The following is a 20,227-nucleotide window of genomic DNA, read 5'->3' on the forward strand; positions in this document are numbered from 1 at the left end:
TAGATATGTTAATTAAACATCTGGACCGCTATTAAGAAGATAAGCAAATGTGGGTGGGGTGAACAAGACTACGTGACGGACATGAGTGTAAACGAAGGCTTACAAGATGAAAGTAAAAATATTGGGTTCTGGGACTTGATGTCTGAAGTCCATGCCTGTTTGTACTGTAAATAAATACCTAGTTTATTGTTACCTCCTGCCTTTCGTTGAGTGCCTACCTTAGAGTTACAACAGTATTAACAATATGTTACTATCCAGTGAACGATTAGTCAGTGAACGATTTGTCAGTGAATGAATTGTCAGTGAACAATTTGTCATGTGAACAATATGTCGGGGGTGAACAAATAGTCAAGTGAACGAATTGTGGGGTGAACGAAAAGTCATGTCCCCTAAATGTCTGTCCTTGAATTCTAAATATGCATACAAATTTTAAATCCATCAATAAAATGGCCCGCATTACAATGCTTTCTCACAGCTAACACAATTTTCTGTCCCTCTAATTCTATAAGTCCCCTTTATTTTTGTCTCTTTCATCCTTCAATCCAACTGATCACAAACCCATATTATGGAGTATGCACAAATACTTCTTAAATCCAACATCTGTAGTCTTCTTATCTACCTGCATTAAATTACCCCCACTATTTTTAATGAAATGCCCCTCCCAAACTTTTTGGCCCTTATATACTCAGTATTCAGCCAGAATAACAATAATATCTCTATTTGCAACTTAGTCCACTCATTACATATTTAATTTAGTAATTTAGAATAACCCTTTACAAACCATTTATACTACACTTTCAATAGGCCTTTATATTAACTGTGACAATTTCTAGGCTTTAGCTTTAGAATAGAAGACTACTTTTAGATCTAGATTAGTCGTTTGTTCAACACACACAAGATTTCATACAGGTGTAAAAACACACTTGATGATCACAATAATCTAAGGATAATCCCTCACATTCACTCTGACAATGATCTCCACCTAGAGGAGAATTGCATTTAAGATCTAGATCTGTGAAGAAATATACATAACTAATTGGAATGAAAGAAAGTTATGCATAAAAAATGTGTTCATAAGTGCTTAAGTGGAAGGAATAATTGTTTTGTACCTTAGACATTAAAATGTCAGCTGTCAAATACATAGTTTGTTGTATGCAAATAAAAATTCATTTTTGGTAATTTAGAATACACAGGCCAACAGGTGCATTGTTGAAATGCTATCAATTTTAATGAAAGTGCAAAAAGGGGTTGTACCACCAGAAAATTATGTGAGCATCAAGATTTGCAGAATGTAATACAATAAAGAGCCCAGTCCAAAAAATATCATAGAGCCTATCAAATATTTCAAATAAAACTGAAAAGCAGAAGAATAGTCAGATGGTGTAAGTAAGACTTGTAAGGCAGTTGGGGGGACAGGGGGAGTGATACTCGAATTTACAGGCCAGTCCAATTTAAAGTAATAGATACTAGAATTTGATGGCCAAAGGAATGGAGCGTTTACTCGTGAGCGTTTTTAATATTTTGTTATAAGTAAGAAAAAAAGGGAGGGAATCCATGGCAAAACGCTCCACAAAAACAATATATAGCCTGGGAACAAATCAACAGGAGTAGCTAGTGGATAATGATGGAAGAATATAACAATACAAGCATTTTTTGCAATGAATAATTCTAAGAAATATGACATTTAATCATGCTTAATGAATATGAAAAGTGAAATTCTTATGGGTCACAAGATTGAAGGCCTGGCAAATCAGACTTGAATAAAACTAGGCAAAAAAGAGAAAAGAAAGGAGTAATATAGACCATATAAATGTGCCAAAACCTAAATTTTTCTTTAAATAGACAAATTATTAAAAAAAAAAAAAGGGGGGGGGGGGAAATCTAAACCCTAGTAACCCAAATTTTTAGGGTATCCTTGAAGTCAAATCCCTGTTGGCTATGTTAAACATTGCACTCTCTTTACTCTCCACAACTGAGTGCCTCAGTTTGAAAGCAAAGAAATTAAAAGTCATGCATAAAAACAACCCTAATTGAGAACAAATCTAATGTTAGCTTTTAATATGGCAATGTCTTCAATATTTCTACGTAACATTATATTTAAGTAATATTCTATGTGCATAATAAGGCCATTTAGATTATGGTATTACAGAGAAGTGCAGTATTTCACATGGCTATGCAGTCTTAGCTGTGATCTACATATTTTGCCACAGCCACCAGCACTGACATAACATGTGTCTGCCTGTGGTCGGTTTAGGTTCTCTTTTTGCCATCTAGTAGATTTCTTTTTGGTCTCAAATGTGTTTTCCATGATATTTGTAATAAATCTCCATCTGTCTCTTTCGGAAGCCACCTGCTACCAGGTGTCCTCTTCTATATCAGTTAACATGTTTTTTCCACTAACCTTACCATAGAGTCATGGTATAATGAAGATACAAGTGAGAGAAATTGGTTAAGCTGATCTGCTAACAACATACCAAGTCACATGGCTAAGAGACTAAAAGAATTTATTACTCACTTATCCTTTATTGCTTGATACATATATTCACCGGCAGTTTTAGACCAGTTATTCTTATCCATTGAACCTGCTGGAAGCAGTTCAGCTAAATGGCATCTGAATATTTTGGTGATAAAAAAAAAAGCAATTATAAATCGGATTGACTTTTGTATTTTAGACTTAATGATTTAATGTACTTTTAAAAATTTTAGTTAATCAAATGCAAAATATGATATCACAAGCTTTAAAAATAAAACAGTTCAGTTTATGAATGATATAAATTGACAAAATGAGATTGTAAAATAAGATTGTTAAAGTAAAAACACATTGAATATTTTTACTTTGGTCCGGCAGGATTTCCTGCAGGTATTTCTATTTTTTTAGAGTACCAAGTCAAATGCAGCAGTCAAACTTTATATACAGTTAGTTGGGTTTAAGCAATGTATAAAAAAATGTTAAATATATCTGGAAAGGATTTCAGGTATGTGGGAAGCATGGGCTAAGTAGGCTTGAACTTGCTTAGCTACCTATGAAAGTGGCTTGAGGTTCCACGCTCAACTCAAGCAGAGTTGTGTTTACTGAGCGCCTAAAGACAGCATGGAAAAACCTTCTCCCAGATTCCCCCTTCCCCCACTGGTCCACAAATGATATAGGACCATAGTGCTCTGAGCATGCTATAAGCATGAAAGTAGCGTTATATAAAAGCTATAATTATTATGGTTACTTTCTATTGCAATAGATTAAAAAAAAAGATTTTCATCTTTTTATTATACTATTCTACTATTTCCGTCTTGTAACAATATCCTTTGCTGCTTGAATTTTCCACTTACTCATCCTTTGCCCATGGTGCTGATAACACTGCAATGACTGACAAAATAAAGAAGCTATCTTTTTACTATTGGTTAGGACAAGGCCAAGTTAATCATGTCATGGAGGTCACAATTTAGGTAGGCATATTCACAGAGTAGAGAATGATATAGTGTGAAGGAGGAAAGAATTGGTTTGTGTTAACTATGTTCCATTATTGGTCCCTTAACCTTCAGAATTATGTCATTAGCCACTGTTTTGCTTCACCATACATGTGATATGATTAGTGGGAGGCTTAGACTTATATTTTTTAAAATCTTTTGAGCTCCCCCCCACCTCCAAAAAAGGGCAAAGCTTAGAGTTGATAGAATATTGATAGTCAAGTCATTGATATCTTCCAATGTAAAAAATATGTGATTCATTTGTGCCTCATGTCTTGGTTTATAATAAATGAAGTTCTATTTACAAGTAGTATACAAGTTTTACATATTTTTTTTCTATCTTAACACTTTTAAAAGAAATTTATATTGAGTTTGTGTTTATTAGCCACAGAAAAAGAAATGTTTATATGCTATTTTAGTCTAGAGTGTACTTTCTGTTTTTACCCAAATCCTGTTTTTTTTAAAAACCTTACGCAGGTCATTGTATCATGGCAAACAAGAGGAGAAAAATAAAAAAAACTGTATATAAATATATATAATTGTACCTAACTGCTGTACATTCTAGCTTGGTCCCAAATTCATTTGTTAGACGTCTCATGTCACAGCTTTCAAGCTTATGTTCATAGCCATAATCAACTGAATGTAGGACATATTCATGATCAGATAACTTTTCAATGATATTGCAGCGATACCATTTGTTATCTGAAAACCTGTGTACATATACAATGTAGAATTTTAAAAATATAATCATTTGTTTGTTATCAACACTGTCACATAAGTACCATAACCTTAAAAGAACCTATCATTATTTAAAAATATATCATGTTATAATGTTGATAAACAAGAAAAACATAAAAAATACTTTAAAAAAAACAATAACAAAGCTTAAATTAAGAGTAGTTGTATCAATTAGTTGAGATCAGTCATGTAATTAAATTTGCAATAGACCTCTTTTTTTATTCATTGGCCTCCTTCAGTTGTAGAACGACTATGGTTCATCTCAAAACTTTTTTATATGGCTGTGGAGCCCTACTTTGGAGGGTGACCCGTCAAAATAGCTCAAAATTTCCTGACAAAATAGTGCTGACTTATATATGATATGTATAAAAGTACCCGATTATTAGTAATTTAATGTCCTGACTATGTTCGACTCTTCAAGAAACAGCTGGAGCTAAGACCAACTCTTGCTCCACAGAGTGTGATGTTAGATTTTGAGAAGGCAAGTCAAATTGCAGTAAGCACAGTGTTCCCTGCGACAAGATTTAAATGTATGCATGTTTGTCAAGATGGTGTTAGCCCTTTCATTTGTTCCACCTGCCGATGTAAATACTGCCTTTGAAGAATTAAATGAAGCTCGACCAGAGAGTGACTCCACGAATTCCGATAGCATTATGGAATGTTAGAGATCGAGTACAGACAATACCGCAGAGTGATGGCACCATGCATTTAATTTCAGCTATCTATTGATGGTCATCACCCTAATGTCTACAAGTTAATCTCTCACTTCATCAGAGAACAGGAGAACATCGAGAACAAGATTCTGAGGTACAATGCTGGAGAATGAAGTAAAGCTGCAAGCAAGACAAAGTACCTCCAACTTGACTGACGTCATGCAGCTATAGTGCAGAAGTACGGAAACAAGTCAGTTATGGAATTTCTACGTGACATTTCCTACAATTTAACTTTGTGAAAGTTTGTTGTGTGTGTAAATTTGACAAGTATCTTTGCGTGTTTTCGAAGTACACTTTTATAAAGTAAATAAATGCTATATTTTGAAATTATTCATTTTACCTTATTATGATTTTTGCTTATTTATGTTTTAAGATATCTAAAGTGTTTCCTGTAAAATGACTGGAAAATTAAGATAACATTAAAACAAACAAAAAATATTGGCTCTATTCATATTTTACAATATCTAAAGTATTTCTTTCAAAATGACTAAAATATATTTTGTTCTGCGCTATTTTGTTGGCGCTATTTTGACGGGGTACCATTTTGGAGAGACATTCCCATCCAGGTCAAGGTGGCTTTCGCTTTGGTGGTAGAGGAGCTGGCCATTTTTCATATGGCACGCTTTTCTTCAAGAGCTGAAATGTTCACTGGTTTTAGATCTCGTTTCATCACATCCACCTTAAGGAGGTGGGGTGGGCCAGTTTTTCTTGAGCCAATGCAAGTTGCCTGTAGAGAATGATTTTTGGGATGCGATTGTCGTCCATCCGGCAAACATGTCCGAGCCAGTGCAGGGGGCGTTGCCCGACGACTGTACAGATGCTGAGAAGGCCCGTTCGCGTAAGGGATCTCAGTATTGCTGCTACTGCACACTCTTTCTTTCCATGTTATTTTCAAGATCCTTCAGAGGCAGTGCAAGAGGAATGAGTTTAGTTTTCTCTTGCTTTGAGTAGGTAGTCCATGACTCACTGCCGTACAGTAGCGTACTAAGAACGCATGACTTGTAGACCTCCATTTTGGTCACTTTAGAGAGCTTCTGGTTTTCCCAAACTCTTGGTCGGAGTCTAGCGAAGGTCAATGCTGCCTTCCCTATTTGTTTATCTCCTTTTCTCCTTTGAATTGTAGATCCAAGATACCAGAATTCATCAACAGTATCCAGCTTGTTATCATTAATGACGATGGAGGGTGGTGCTGTAGCAGGTGGTCCCATAACATAACATAGCATTCAATAGATCTAGACTAACAATAATAAATCTGTGCAATTACAAATATTTTTACCAATTGTTTTTGTTTAGCACAATCTGATGCTTTTAGCTTTCTCAATACGATATGACCCTATCACTTTTCTGGACCAGTTAGAAAGGGGTAGGGGGAGAAAGAAGGGGATATCAGGGTCATCACTTTTTAAATGCATTTCTAAGAAAAAAAAAGGTGAATGATCTGAATTCGTATTCGAACTCATGACGTAAACCTCCTCTAACCACTCTGCTAGTGAGTGTGTATGAAAATAGAAATTTGTACAATTATCTATTGTTTGTTCAGACTTACTTTAAAGCGGCTACCAAATTCAGCTTATATCTCCACCTAAGTCAAGTGCAATTTCTTTCCATTGTTCAATACCCAGCAAAATAGTTAATTAACTATTTAGTTAATTTTTTAAATTGATTCTTGTTTAGTCAGGTAAAAGAAATAATTGTGCAAAATTTAAAAAACGTTTTACCAGACAGAGTGAGTTGATATAAGCTCTGTAAAAATGATCTACATCTCAGCAGGCAAAAAAAAATAAAAAATTATGAGACTGCAAATCATGAAAAATGTACTGTTATTACTGGATTAACCAGTCAGTAAAAACACTATTCATTTCCATAGGTATAATATAATTATTACTTACTTTGCAGTGCAATAATCATTTACTTTCCATCTAATAGAAGTTTCATGAATAGATCCTGCATAGAAAGCTTGTAGACCTTCCATTAGCTTTTTTAGATTGTCTTCTTTATCAATAATCTAAAATTCATAAAAATTCTATTTTGGGCATTTTCAAAAAAAATTATTACAAGTTTTTCAAACTTTGCAAAAATATATATGACCATTTGGATCTTATCAAATACAGATCTTACTTCAAAAAAAATGATTACGCTCTAGGTCAATCTAGTTATGCATGTTAAGCAATGACTTAAATTCTGCCAAGTCATTGGTTTTCCTGGCTGGCTCAGGCTACCCATTCCATGCTCTAATAGCACTAGGGAAGAAGGAGCATTCAGACAAATTAGTCCTAGTATATGGGACAAGGAATGTGCCTTTCTGAGTATTTTATTAGGTTTTGTTTTAGTAATTGGCTCAGTGTTTTATGTATAATTGCTACTTTACTTTTAAGTCTTCTATCCTGAAGGCTTTCTAAACAATACAGTAGAAGTGTATTTTATTGAATCACACTGCTTACAATAATTTTTTTTTTCCAAAAAGTGTTAGCTAATTATCAATTTTTAACTTACCCGTACATAAAAATCAGATGGACTTTTATAAAAAGACATTAGCACTTTAATACAAGAAGAAAGTGTGAAAGACTTTGATGAATCGGAGATGATTTTAACAGAGCTTTGATTTTCTTGGGGAAGTTCCTTGTTAAGGTCATCCTTCAAGTTTGATTTAGAGTAAACATTTGCTTTTTGCTTTCTGAATTTCTTAAAATTATTCAAATCTGGCTCTGGATTAATTGGCAATTCATTATGGTGGATTTCTGAAGAAGTGTTGACTTGTACAGCAATTAAATTTTCTTGATCCTCTGGTGTACAAGGTGGACTTGTATTTTCTAAAATATTTTTCCCTTCATCAAGGCTACATAGTTGTAATTCCTTTTCTTTTTTTACATCATCGATATCAAAAAGAGTGCTTTGCTTTATTGAAGGTAATTCAACATTTTTTGCTAAATTCATTTCAACTAATTTATTGTTGATACTTTCACACACAACTGTATCTGTTTCTTTTCCAAGCCAAAGAAATACTTCTGCAAAGTTACTCCACCTAAGACAAAAAAATTGTCAAAGTATTATTTCCTTTTTACTATGTTAAAACATTGAATAAAATTGGCAATTCATTAAAAAAAAAACATGTCAAAGTGAATTGTTGAATAAAAAAGTTCAAATATGATTGTATTTCATTCAATATCCAATTAGAAGCCTTAAGAGGGGACAAAACTAACTCTAAATTGTGAACTCTTTCAGGTTGAAAAAAAATGTAACAGTAGACAGTTCATAAATGAAAGCTAAAACAAGGTAAAATATCATTACCTTATTAATACATTGTATCAGAGTTAAAATTTTATAAGAATAATGTTGTTACAATATAGAAAGGACATAGCAAATAAAATTTACATTCTTTAAGCAATAAAATGTAGTGAAATGAAGTAAAGTATATAATATATACAAATATATATATTAAAAAAAAACATACGCAAATAAAAAGGGAATTCAAGAGAGCTTTCGAAAGAATTAGACAAATAAAAACATCAAGGACACTATGGTGAAAGATAATGTTGCCAATGAAAAATAAAAATTACTTTGCATACAAGTAAAAGAGCTTAGAAATTAGGTTCTGAAGAGCTTAAAAGTACACAATTATTAATATTATTTGTTTTATAAAATGTGAGTTTGAGTTTTGAGTTTAGGCACATCGGCACAATTTATCAATACTCCTTCCATATTTTGTTCACCGGATAAACAAAAAAGCTTGCTATTTATGGATTTGCTACCACATATGAAAGAGTCAACACCTATTTACTTTTGCTTGTGGTGCCCCATTAAACAAAAAGAATTTTGTTCACGCTTCTATTAGCTAGCTGGGCCCTTGGAGATCGTTGTATGCTCTCACAGTGGGGTCTGAGAGGGCTTTTAGAATGTAATGAAAAAGAAAAGAAACTTACAACCTAACAAACATTTCTGCTTTTATTTTCTATAAATATTTACAATATGTTCAGAGAACAAATTTATGTATCAAATGTCCATTAAAGCTAGACCATTGTTTTTGTAGATAATGTTTATGTGTTTTTTATACTAAAGAATGTTCCTTCTTGAGATAGTATTTAAGATGCAGTAGTCTCCACCATCCATCCAGCAAGGGGAACTGTATATAAGCTTCCTCAGTGGAGCAGAGCCCAGGGGCCAAGTTTTTTCCAGCATTCTGAGCGTCAGAACTCATTTTTTGTCATAATAAGAAGAGTGCAAGTCAAAAAAGGTGAAAGTCAAAAAAGGATGGGACTGGCCAATATTGAAGTGTTTTCTTACAACACAGTTCACTTTTCAATCTAGTTAACAAAAAATGGAAATCAAATTAAATCTAATAAAGAATGAGTCAGCACTGGTCAATATTATTATGCGAGAACATTTGAATCTAGCTTGCATATGTCCATGTTAAGTAAGACGCCTTGCCGGACTTTTTAACTTTTTTGTCACACATAAGTTGTCAACACAACAATGTACAATAGTCAGGAGAATTTTGACAGTCCCAATGTTTAAGAAAATGTCAAGAAGAATCAAGTAAGCATAGACATTTTGAAAAGCTTTCTTCAAAAAATTTTTAGTTCATGTTGAGAATGCCTCTCACGAAACGGCATACATTTTAATAGGTCATTATTAAAAGATGTAGTGACATTTAAAATATTTTAATCTGTCAAATGTTGGTAATAATGCCATTTTACTTGGTTAATTGTAAAAAAATAAAAAATGTATAACTACTATGAAATACAGCTTATTTTTGCCCCTTGAAAAAGAAATTGTGTGGCAGCCTCCCCTATTTTGTCAGCTAGAGGGTGCACCTCAAAGTTTGAGAAACGCTGACTTAGACCCTTTAATTTGTTGCCTATTACAAATGTATTTATATAATTGCTAATTGATTTTAGAAAGTATTACACACAATTTTCCAGCATATTTTTATAGCAAATTATGAGTCCAAGTCTATATAGGTTTTACAACTTTTTTATTGAATAAGAATTATTAAGATGTTGTTCTGAAAAATAGTTGTTTTCTAATTTTCATTTTATATATTTTAAAGATTATTTATAAAAACAACTTTTTCTGAAATCTGAAAATGCTCCAAAAAAGGGGTAACTGAGGGCTGCTCAGACTCTAATGGCTTATTAAATAGTCATCTGAAACTGAAACTAACCATAAGTTCACATTCAAGCACCCAGTGTTTAGGTTTAAGGTGTATTCAAGCCAAGTTTCATAAAGATTGGTCAAACAATGTTGACAAATCATAAGAAAAAACTAAGAATTGAATTTCTTTTAGAATTGAGAAAATTTATTTTTTAAAGAAAAGCACACTTTTAAATATTCAAATTCAGATTTCTGAACATCCATCATGTATTCTATTATAGTACACCATACACTATAACAGGGGTGGGCAACCTTTTTTCTATCGAGGGCCACATTTTAAAAATTTGAGAATGAGTCCGTGCATATATATATATATATATATATATATATATATATATATATATATATATATATATATATATATATTATAAAGCAGAAAGTAAGGCATATGTATGGGTATATGTCCCACATAGAAATCACAACTGTTTGACCAATCTTGATCAAAGTTGTCATAAATGTTCCTTGGGTACTAACTGGAACTGTAACGTATGTACAGTAGCCCTAAAACAAACTAAGACCCTCAAAAAAAAAAGTTGCCCAACTCTATGAAAGTGTTACTATTTCATGGATCTAGGCCATGTTTACAGAGACAAGATCGAAAGGATCTAGATCTGATTTTAAGAACTACACTTTGCACAGATAGTTTTTTACTTTGACACATGAAAATACAAAATATAATTTGTGTTTCAAAAGCATTTTTACATAAATTCGTTCCATATATCTGCGAATTTAGACTTCCTGGCGTACTTTATAATCCCCTTCAATTAACAAATTGGGTAAACCCGTTTTAATTGTACTTTATATCCCATTCATCTCGAAATACTTTCATGTTTTTTGCTTAAGTTATCTCTGTTTGATTTTAACAAATCAGGTAAATACGTTTCCATAGTATTTTATATTTGAGATGGATGTAAACCCATTTTCGCAAAACTACTTTTATTTTTGTGTCGAAAGAGAAAAATTTGAAAGGAACATTAGCTAAGTTTGACATAGATATAAATCCAATCCACTAGATTAGTAATACACAAACTAAGGCCTGGTAATTTCGCATTTTCGGGTAAATACGTTGAACTTCTAAAATCATTTTAAAATGTAGAAATAAATTCAGAATCTAGATCTCTAGACTATATCTAGCCTCTAGGCCTGGTTTCAATTTTTATGCCGGCAGATCAAACTTATTAGAATAAGATCTTACTAAATTAGGCGTCTCAGGCCGGGGCTATACGGATTTGTTTCTAACTTTTGTTTACGTTTTTGATACAAAGCGAAAGTTCAGAAATAAGCGCATGCGCCGTAACTTAAGAATTGTAACATCCTGTCTTTCTTTGAATTCGACTTATTAAGTTTTAGTTTGAAAGATCAAAACTTTATTGAATGTGAAATAAAAAGTCTGATACCGAGCTGGCAATCAGTTGGACTTGGGTTTGCTGGCTATAGCCAGCTGTCTTGCATCCATGTGTGATACCGAACATCAGAATGTTTTGTTTCCAAATTTTCAAGTAGATCTCAGAACTACCTGTTGTTAAGAACCCTAGCTCTGATAAGTTTGATCATTGAGATTGAAAGGTCAATAATATGTTTGATATTTAATGCACCTTTGAGCAAACTTTTCCATTTAGAGTTTATGGTTGGGATATTGTTCTTTAATTTATTAAAAAACCTGTTTTTCTCAGACAAAGCATGGGATCCATCAGTTGTTACATTCGACATCTTGTTCCAATCCAGCCCAGCACTTTCACACAGTTCTTCACAGCATTGAATAATACTGGCCTGACTTTGTGTCTTTGACTGAATATCTCGAAACATTGCCAATAAGAATAATCTTCATTTACTTTAAACTTTTTAGAATGATATGTAGATGCAATGTTTCTTTAGCCTCTTTTTCTTAAGAAGTTTCAATAATTTCAATAGTTATTTGCAATTATTTAATTTTAATATATTAGCAATTTTATATAATAATCCGTGGGCACACCTGATTTTTATAGATGTCAGAAGGCCGCATAAAACACTCTGGAAGACAGCACGTTTTGTGTATTTATGTTTCTTGTTGTTTTTTTAACTGATATGTGCTGGTGTGTCAAACTGACTTGGTGTGTACTGTGTTATTATGAACTTATCAGGGTTCATAGCCAATTTCATGAATGATTTTCCAGGTATTTTCCAGGTTTTCAAGGTAGAATTTTAGATTTTCAAGGTATACATTGCACCATAGCAAGCAATATATATGTAAACATGTTTACATATAGATGACATAAATATGTAAAAAGAACAAAATATATATGTATTTAGTACTGAAAAAAGTATATATATATATGTGTGTGTCTGTCTGTCCTGTTGGTTTGTGTGATAGATTTTAAATATCTTGCCAACATCCCACTTAGAACATAAACAACGTCCATCAGCTGGTATGTCCACAGAAAATGTAATGAAAGTTATCTTTTAATCAAGTATCAATGTACTTGACTGCCATCCCAAAACCTCAAACAACCTTTTTTTTTTCAAAGATTTATTAAAGAACATTACATTTTTTCCATTTTTTTTTAAATAAGAAACATTCTTAAAGATGCCTTCATAATGTGTATTCTCTGTGATGGAAATGTACATTATTAGTTCCTATGTGTACCGTAGAGCAGGGGTGGGCAAATTACGGAGCGCTGGCCACATGCGGCCCACTGAAGATTTTTATGTGGCCCGCTGACACCTAGAGAAATCAGGTGTGCCCAAACATTACACACATATAAAAATGCAAATATATTAAAAATAAATAATTGTAAATAACTATAGAAATTACTGAAATGTTTGATTCTTATCAGTTACAATGAAGAGGCTAAAGAAACATTGTCTCTAAACGTCATTCTAAAAAGTTTTACTTTTAAATGGCAATGTTTCGAAAAATTCAAAGACACAAGTTCACACCAGTAATTATTCAATGCTATGAAGAACTGTGTTGAAAGTGTTGGGTTGGCTTGTAAAAGATGGCAAGGGTAACAACTGATGGAGCCCGTGCTTTGACTGAGAAAAACGGGCTTTTTAATAAAATAAAGAACAATTTCCCAACCATAAACTCATAACGGGGAAGTTTACATAAAGCTGCATTGAATTACAATGTTGAAATGTCTATACACCTAAAATATCTTAAGCATAGGTAAACTATGCAGCTTCCCAGGACATACATATGTTGTGCCCCTTGCACATGATGCATATTCCAGTAAATTAGAGAAAAAATAGAGAAACTTCTTCTCAATGTTATTTTTGAAGTACACCAGGATTTTAATAAATTGCAAACTTTTAGTTTTTTGGCTGTAAATTTTTATTTTTCTATTTTATTTTAGGCAACCAAATTCACTTCGGCTAGGGCCTCCAATTATCTAAAGTTGTTCCCGACTGGCAGTTCCGATTTGATGATAATTAATTGAATTAATAAATATTAAGATGACATGATAAATTCATGTGATTTGATGATGATTAATGAAGATTTGGAAACAAAACATTCCAATGTTCGGTAACACAGTAGTAACCGCTGGCCTAGCATTAGAAGAACATGGAATCTCAAGGAAGAAATCATTAGGTTCCTTGAAGGAAATTGACTGGGACTTTGTTACAAATATTTCTATTGAAAAGTTGAAGAAAGACTTCATGTTTATCATCCGAAGCATTGCTATAGGTTGCTTACACTTGAAATGTATGTGCATCTTAAATCTTTTCAAACAAAGCTATTCCATTTCTTGAGACCAGCAAGTGAAATCAGGATTTGTCATTTTCATTGCTGAAAAGGTGAAACAGTTGAAAAGTACAAGACTCAATTGGATTCCTTGATTGTGGAATTTGAAAGCAAATTTCAAGACTTCAAGAATCTGGAACCAGTTTTACCCTCAGCTTAACAATTTAATGCCGAAGCTGATTCAGCTCCAGAGGACATATCTCCAGATGACATACCTTCAAGCAAATTATGAACTGAAAGGGAAGTTTCAATAAGTTCTTCCGCTGGAGTGTCATGGATACCAGAAACTGTATATCTGCACTTGAAAAAACTTTGCTGCTAAACTTTCACATTATATGGAACCACAATCATCTGTGAACAAGCTTTTTTTTTCGTTTGAAAATTATCAAGTGTTAAAACAGATCGTTGCTGATTGACGTTATTTCACAGTAGTCACAAGAAAAAAACAACAACTCGTAAGCTAGTTCCACGGTTTCGGAACATTATGCACGAGAGTAAACAGTTTTGTACTTCATATTTAGTACTACTCTATATTTGTGGTGAAATGTTGGGATGTAAACAGACAATAGCAAAATTTTTTTAAATCGTTTGTAAAATTAGTTCAAGAAATTGCTTACTCTTGTTGTAATTCCTCAATTGGGAGGACAATATAATATATATATATATATGTATATACTTTTTTATATCTTTAATTATACTGCCCTCCAGTCCCCAAATTTTTTTAATGCGGCCCTCAGTAGAAAAAGGTTGCTCACCCCTGCCGTAGAGTCATGGAGGGCATTTGGGGTAATGTTTTATTCTTGTATTACCTGAACTTAAATCCTCCTCATAAACAGAGCCTGTAATATATAGGCCTATTTGGTTGTTTAATTGACATTTGCTTACTAAGTACATGTAATGGCTTTTGGGGGGGGGGGGGGGGTATTAGACCTTTTGTGATTTTTTTTCCAACTAGATCTATCTACATGTAGTTTCCCTGGCTTTTACGACCGAAATAACTGTTACGGACTTTTCACACCTGTGTGCGAAATATTTTCAGTAAATCTACAGTAGATCTAGACTCTTGATCTAAGTCACTAAAATTCGCGAACGTTTCACGGCTGTGTGCAAATTATCTTCAATGAATCTACCATAAATCTAGACTCTAGATCTAAGTCACTAAAATTCGCGGACTTTTCACGAAATTCAAGGCTTTTTCAAGGCCTTGAATTTAATATGAAATTCAAGGTGTTTTCCAGGTTTTCAAGGTGGCTATGAATTCTGACTTATGCACTGGCAGATCCAGAACTTTGGAGTGGGGGCGATTTTTTTCCAAACCCTAACCCTAACGCCCAGTAAACCCTAACCCTATGCATAAACGTGCGTACAGCATATATATATATATATATATATATATATATATATTCGACATATGAGAATAAAATAAGACTGTTTCTCAATCTTCGGCGAAAAAAAACAGAAAAAAAAACAGTCTTTCTCTTGCAAGCTTGGGTGTCTGAGAGAGCGCTGTAAGCTTCTTCAGTGGGGTTCGGGGCGAAGCCCCGACGCCAAAAACGTTTTCTTGCATTTTTCACGGCTGAAACGCATTCTCCTGACATCTACAGCTCATTACTTATTAGTGGTGTTCGGGGCGAAGCCCCGACGCCAAAAGCGTTTTCTTGCATTTTTCACGGCTGAAACGCATTCTCCAGACATCTACAGCTCATTACTTATTAGTGGTGTTCGGGGCGAAGCCTCGACGCTAAAAGCGTTTTCTTGCATTCTTCACTGCAGTAACGCATTCTCCTGACCTACAGCTCATTATTCATTCTATTATAAAGTGCCTTTTGAATAATTAGAAAAATATTCTAATATGAATTTATAGTCCCTTAATACATTGCAAATACAACTGATTTGTTCTTTGAAAAGATTAGATACCCCACATATTTAGATTAAGGTTTTGAGGATCGCCGCCGAAAAAAAAAATCGATTAATAATATTCAATAAAATTCTAGCATAAATTGTGAGTTATAGTCCTAAATTTATTTAACTAGAAAAATATGAGATAGAGTAAAGGTTGGAAAAAGTCGACTAGGAAAAGATTATCTGGCTTTTGAACTCATCTCAACCGTGACTGTTATATTGAAAAATTTCGTTTGAATTATAACTTTTCCAAAGCAAAGTCTTTCTTAAAATAGTTATGATAAATTTATGTCAAATTACACAAACTCTGTCTGGCAAGGGGAAGGGCGGTAAAATGAAAACGATTAATTCTCGCTCCTTTTTATAATTTCTGCTATTGATTGCATTTTGCATTAAAGAATAGGGGTTGGGCGACTCGATATAAGAATTTACTTTATAGCATATATAAATTATATTAGTGACAGATTTTTTAAAATTTTGTAATTTCTTACTATCATACAAAAAGAAAAAGTATTGATTTGTCCGATGGGGGGAAGGGGATTGCATGTATCGCACTTCCACCTGTTTATATTATATAGATATTAGACTAATTTTGTTCACATACTATGATTTCTCCATAAAAGTAGGACCGCCCCCCCCCACTCAAAGGGTTTAGATGGGAAGGGCGGTGGAGGTATTCGCTCTTCCCCTTCCAATGGGCCAACAGGTGAACGAAATTATACAAAGACCGGTTAAAATACCAATAACAAGTTTTAATCATTTAGATATTTAATTGATTCTGTTAGCAAACTATGATTTCTACAAATAAATAGGACCGCCCCCCCCCCTACTCGAAAGTTTATGGTGGGGGGGGGGGGGCGGATTGGTGCCATCGCCCCCTCCCAACCCTACCAAATCGTCCAAAATACTAGAAGGGGGGCGAAATAATCTAAAAATAGGTTGAAATATAAATAATTAGTATATATTATTAACAGAAGTAATAAATTTGCATACAAATTGTGTGAATTCTATACTATAATTCGTCCGCCCCCCCCCCTTGGGGGGGGGGGGGGGTTGGCCGAGTTGGGGGGGGGGGGACGATCGCCCCTACCGCCCCCCCCCCCTGGATCCGCCAGTGGACTTATGTGGCCCGCATGACATAATTTGCCCACCCCTGCACTATAATGTTTGATACAAATCTCATGAAAAATTAGGTCTCTAAAATCAAGATAAACAAAGGAGATTAAAGAGATTTAAATTCTTTGAGACTCACTTCATAACTTTGATGCATGCTTCAGACCCCAGGACAACTTTTTGAAACCAATTTTCTTCAGTGATTGTGGATGAACCATCTAACGGACAAATGGCAGACAGCTTGCAATGTACAGCCTATTTAATATTATATGTATGATAAATATTATTAGTCATATAAAGAAATTAGTTATTGTTTTCAAACTAAACAACTAGTACTATTTGTGAAAAACATTATTACCTGAACAGGAAGTTTCAAGAAGTCACAATGTAATTTTTTTAAATGATCAAAAGTCACAACTTGGACAGCGCCAGTATCAACATAGTTTACAGTTGCCTGAAATATTTGGATAATTGGTAAGTTTTTTTAAGCAATCAATTAAATAAGACATTTTAGGGTCTAATTATATACATATTTAAAAAAGATGTTTACAAAAATAAGATTCAACTAGTAGACTGGCGGCGTAGCATACGCCACTATTTTGCAGGTCTGGCCTTAGGCCACTGCAACCTATGCAACCGCATTTGGCCCCGCACTTTCATAGGACCCGCGCTAATTCTAGGTGGAAATTCTTGCTATTGAGCGTGATCTATGTAGGAAACAGAATTATTATGATATACTGTATGACTTTGCTACACGCAAGGCTTGTAAAGTAATTTTGTACGTAGTAAAGAATAAATAAAATGCATAGACGAATTTATTTTCGAATACTAACTCTTAAATTTCACTAATTGTCCGCTTCCCTACCCAAACTTGGCCCTGCGAAAGCTGTTTCGCATAGGGCCCCACAATGCTTTAAGTCCGGCCCTGCTATTTAGTGACGGGGAATATACATAGTAGATTACTTGTTCTCTTTCCATGACTTCTTGGTCACAATGGTTAAGTCCGGCGCTGCTATTTAGTGTTTGTAAAATGTTTGTTTGTAAAATGTTTTACATGTTTCGGTGTTGTTCCTTTAGAGTTAAAGATAGTTTACTTCTTAGTCCAAACCACCTGCAGGACGAAGGGGGATGGGAACGGGCAGGGTTTCACAGTCCAGCGAGCAGTCATCCATAGCGAGGCGTGAATACCCACTTGTTCTCCCCCCCCCCCCCCCTTGTTTTTTCGTGGGGTGACTATCTGCAGAAATAAGAGAGTGATCTTTCCTTTATTTCTTGCTAGTCCAAACTGTTGAGCGAAGAAGAGAAATATATATATAGATCTTTTAAAGTTACCTGTTTGTTTTTTGATGAAGAAAGGATCCTGCCTCTATACCATTTATTATTTTCATTCTTTACAGAGCAGACATTGCCAGCTCGAGGATAGTAGAGACCATATGTGTTAGTAAAGTCTTTGTTGTACACTTCCTGCATCTGTTGAAATGTTGTGTTATAATAATCTTGGCCAGAGTCTGTGAGGGCTACAAAGAAGTCCCAGGGTGAAATTGCACATGTGACAATAACATCAAATGTTGAACCAACTGTCAAAGCTTTTGGCTAAATAAAAAATAAAGCATGTAATAAATATAAAAAAATAAAAATAATAGGACATAATTGTTACAACTCATCAATATATGTCACAATGCTTATTTTGAAAATATAAACTTACGTAGTATTTTCTCCAAATACATCTGACATGCGGATTCGGAGGTCTTAAAATTATATTTCAAACCCCTTTAAGAAACAATGAAGTGACACATGCAGATATATTTTTCTAGATTTTGATGTTTTCAAACTCAGACAAAAAACAATAAACAACAGCTCATGTACAGTAGATACAGGATACAAAAATGATTAATAAACTAACCAACTATTATTTTAAACTAGCCACATCTAGATATAACTTTCTAACCAATAATTCCAAGCTCTCCTTTACTAAGATTCTCTAGCCTTTAATGCCTTTATCATAGAATCTTCTATAATAATTACGTCACATGATGCTACTCTAATAACCCTCAACTTGGGTTTTATTTTATTTTTTCTTTGTCATCCTTTTTTTCCTTGACCTATATTAAATTAGATTTTTCTGCTATAACCTTGAACTAATTTTCGATCAATGTCTGTCTGGCAATTTTTTTTTTTTATGTGGCATAAAATATGACATATTTTGACTAGCCAAACTGTCCTACAATTTGTGAATGATCTTGAAATCCATACAAGGTTGTTTATGTTGTCTGTTGTATTTATGTGTATTTTTCTGTTGTGTTGTCTTTATATGAGAAACGAGTCCTTGTAATCACCACAAATTTCCGTAAGGATCAATAAAGCAGTCTTAGTCTTAGTCTTAATTAAGGTAAATAGTTAATTTAATATATACAATAAACCTTGTGTCCTACTCGCCTTTCTTTTTTTCCTCAATATAATTTATAAAAAAATGGTTTTTATCCCATTTTGTGCAGTTTTTATCAGATCAATAAAAGGCATTTTATACATCATGTTTTCAATTATTATTTATTTAAATATTAATTAATTTGATTTACTTAAATAAGAAAAAAAAAATTAATTAACCAACCTGAATAAAATCAACCTTTTGATATGATGCTGCTTGTGGAATATTCAGAGCCTCATTGCTAAACATCTTGAATCTTCCTAATTCTAAAAAAACTAATATGTCTCTGACTGACACAAAACCATCATCGAGAACATTTTCTGTGGGCATGAATACCAAGTCAACTTCATGTAGCTCACCTTGCTTTGATAGCACAGAAAGAAGAAATATCTATAAAGATATAAAAAAAAAGTATTAAAATATTACCTAGGAATACTGTTACTAGTCAAATTTATTTCTCTGAAGTCCCAATCAAACTTTACAAAAATGTGGCACCGTAATGAAAGAGATTTTCATTTAGTTGAATATATGTTAAGACTTTTGATATATTGGACCTTTAAAAAAATATTTGAAGCAAATGGATCATATAACATTTTAAAAACATTTGATTTATTGGACCTTTAAAAAATATTTGAAGCAAATGGATCATATAATAACATTTTAAAAACATTTATAAAACATGACTAAAGCAAATTGTGCATTACATTCTTACACAACATGAACAAAAAAATTGTGCAGAGTTACTTACATGATTTTGAGTCATTTGATGAAAATCTTGAATGGCTTCTAGTGACCAAGGTTTGTTTTCAAGATAAGGTGCAATATCAAACAGTGAACAATGAATTGCAAAGACAGGCACTTTTGCAAATCTTTTTTCCATTTTACACAGGTCTTTTAAACAAACTTCTTCTTCATTTCCAAAGTCAATGTATGTTACCAATATCTAAAAATGAAAAAAAAAGTTTTACATAAAAAGATGTAATACATCAATTACACATAATA

At 33.4% G+C, this 20,227-nt stretch overlaps 1 protein-coding gene across 1 annotated transcript in view; it reads right to left on the bottom strand.

Moving 5' to 3' along the window:
- The window catches only part of LOC106070283 (RING finger protein 17-like), a 63,997-nt gene that overhangs the window by 34,139 nt on the left and 9,631 nt on the right, over positions 1-20,227 (bottom strand). Inside the window, exons 2-10 of the mRNA XM_056036705.1 lie at positions 19,974-20,168; positions 19,409-19,615; positions 18,133-18,393; positions 17,159-17,254; positions 16,940-17,055; positions 7,407-7,935; positions 6,803-6,918; positions 4,008-4,172; positions 2,516-2,611 (exon numbers count right to left, since the gene is read on the bottom strand). Coding sequence (XP_055892680.1) covers positions 2,516-2,611; positions 4,008-4,172; positions 6,803-6,918; positions 7,407-7,935; positions 16,940-17,055; positions 17,159-17,254; positions 18,133-18,393; positions 19,409-19,615; positions 19,974-20,168 — 1,781 coding nt within the window. The remainder of the gene's footprint in view (positions 1-2,515; positions 2,612-4,007; positions 4,173-6,802; positions 6,919-7,406; positions 7,936-16,939; positions 17,056-17,158; positions 17,255-18,132; positions 18,394-19,408; positions 19,616-19,973; positions 20,169-20,227) is intronic.

This window comes from Biomphalaria glabrata, chromosome 7 (genome assembly GCF_947242115.1).
Source record: "Biomphalaria glabrata chromosome 7, xgBioGlab47.1, whole genome shotgun sequence".
Classification (NCBI taxonomy): Eukaryota; Metazoa; Mollusca; class Gastropoda; family Planorbidae; genus Biomphalaria; species Biomphalaria glabrata.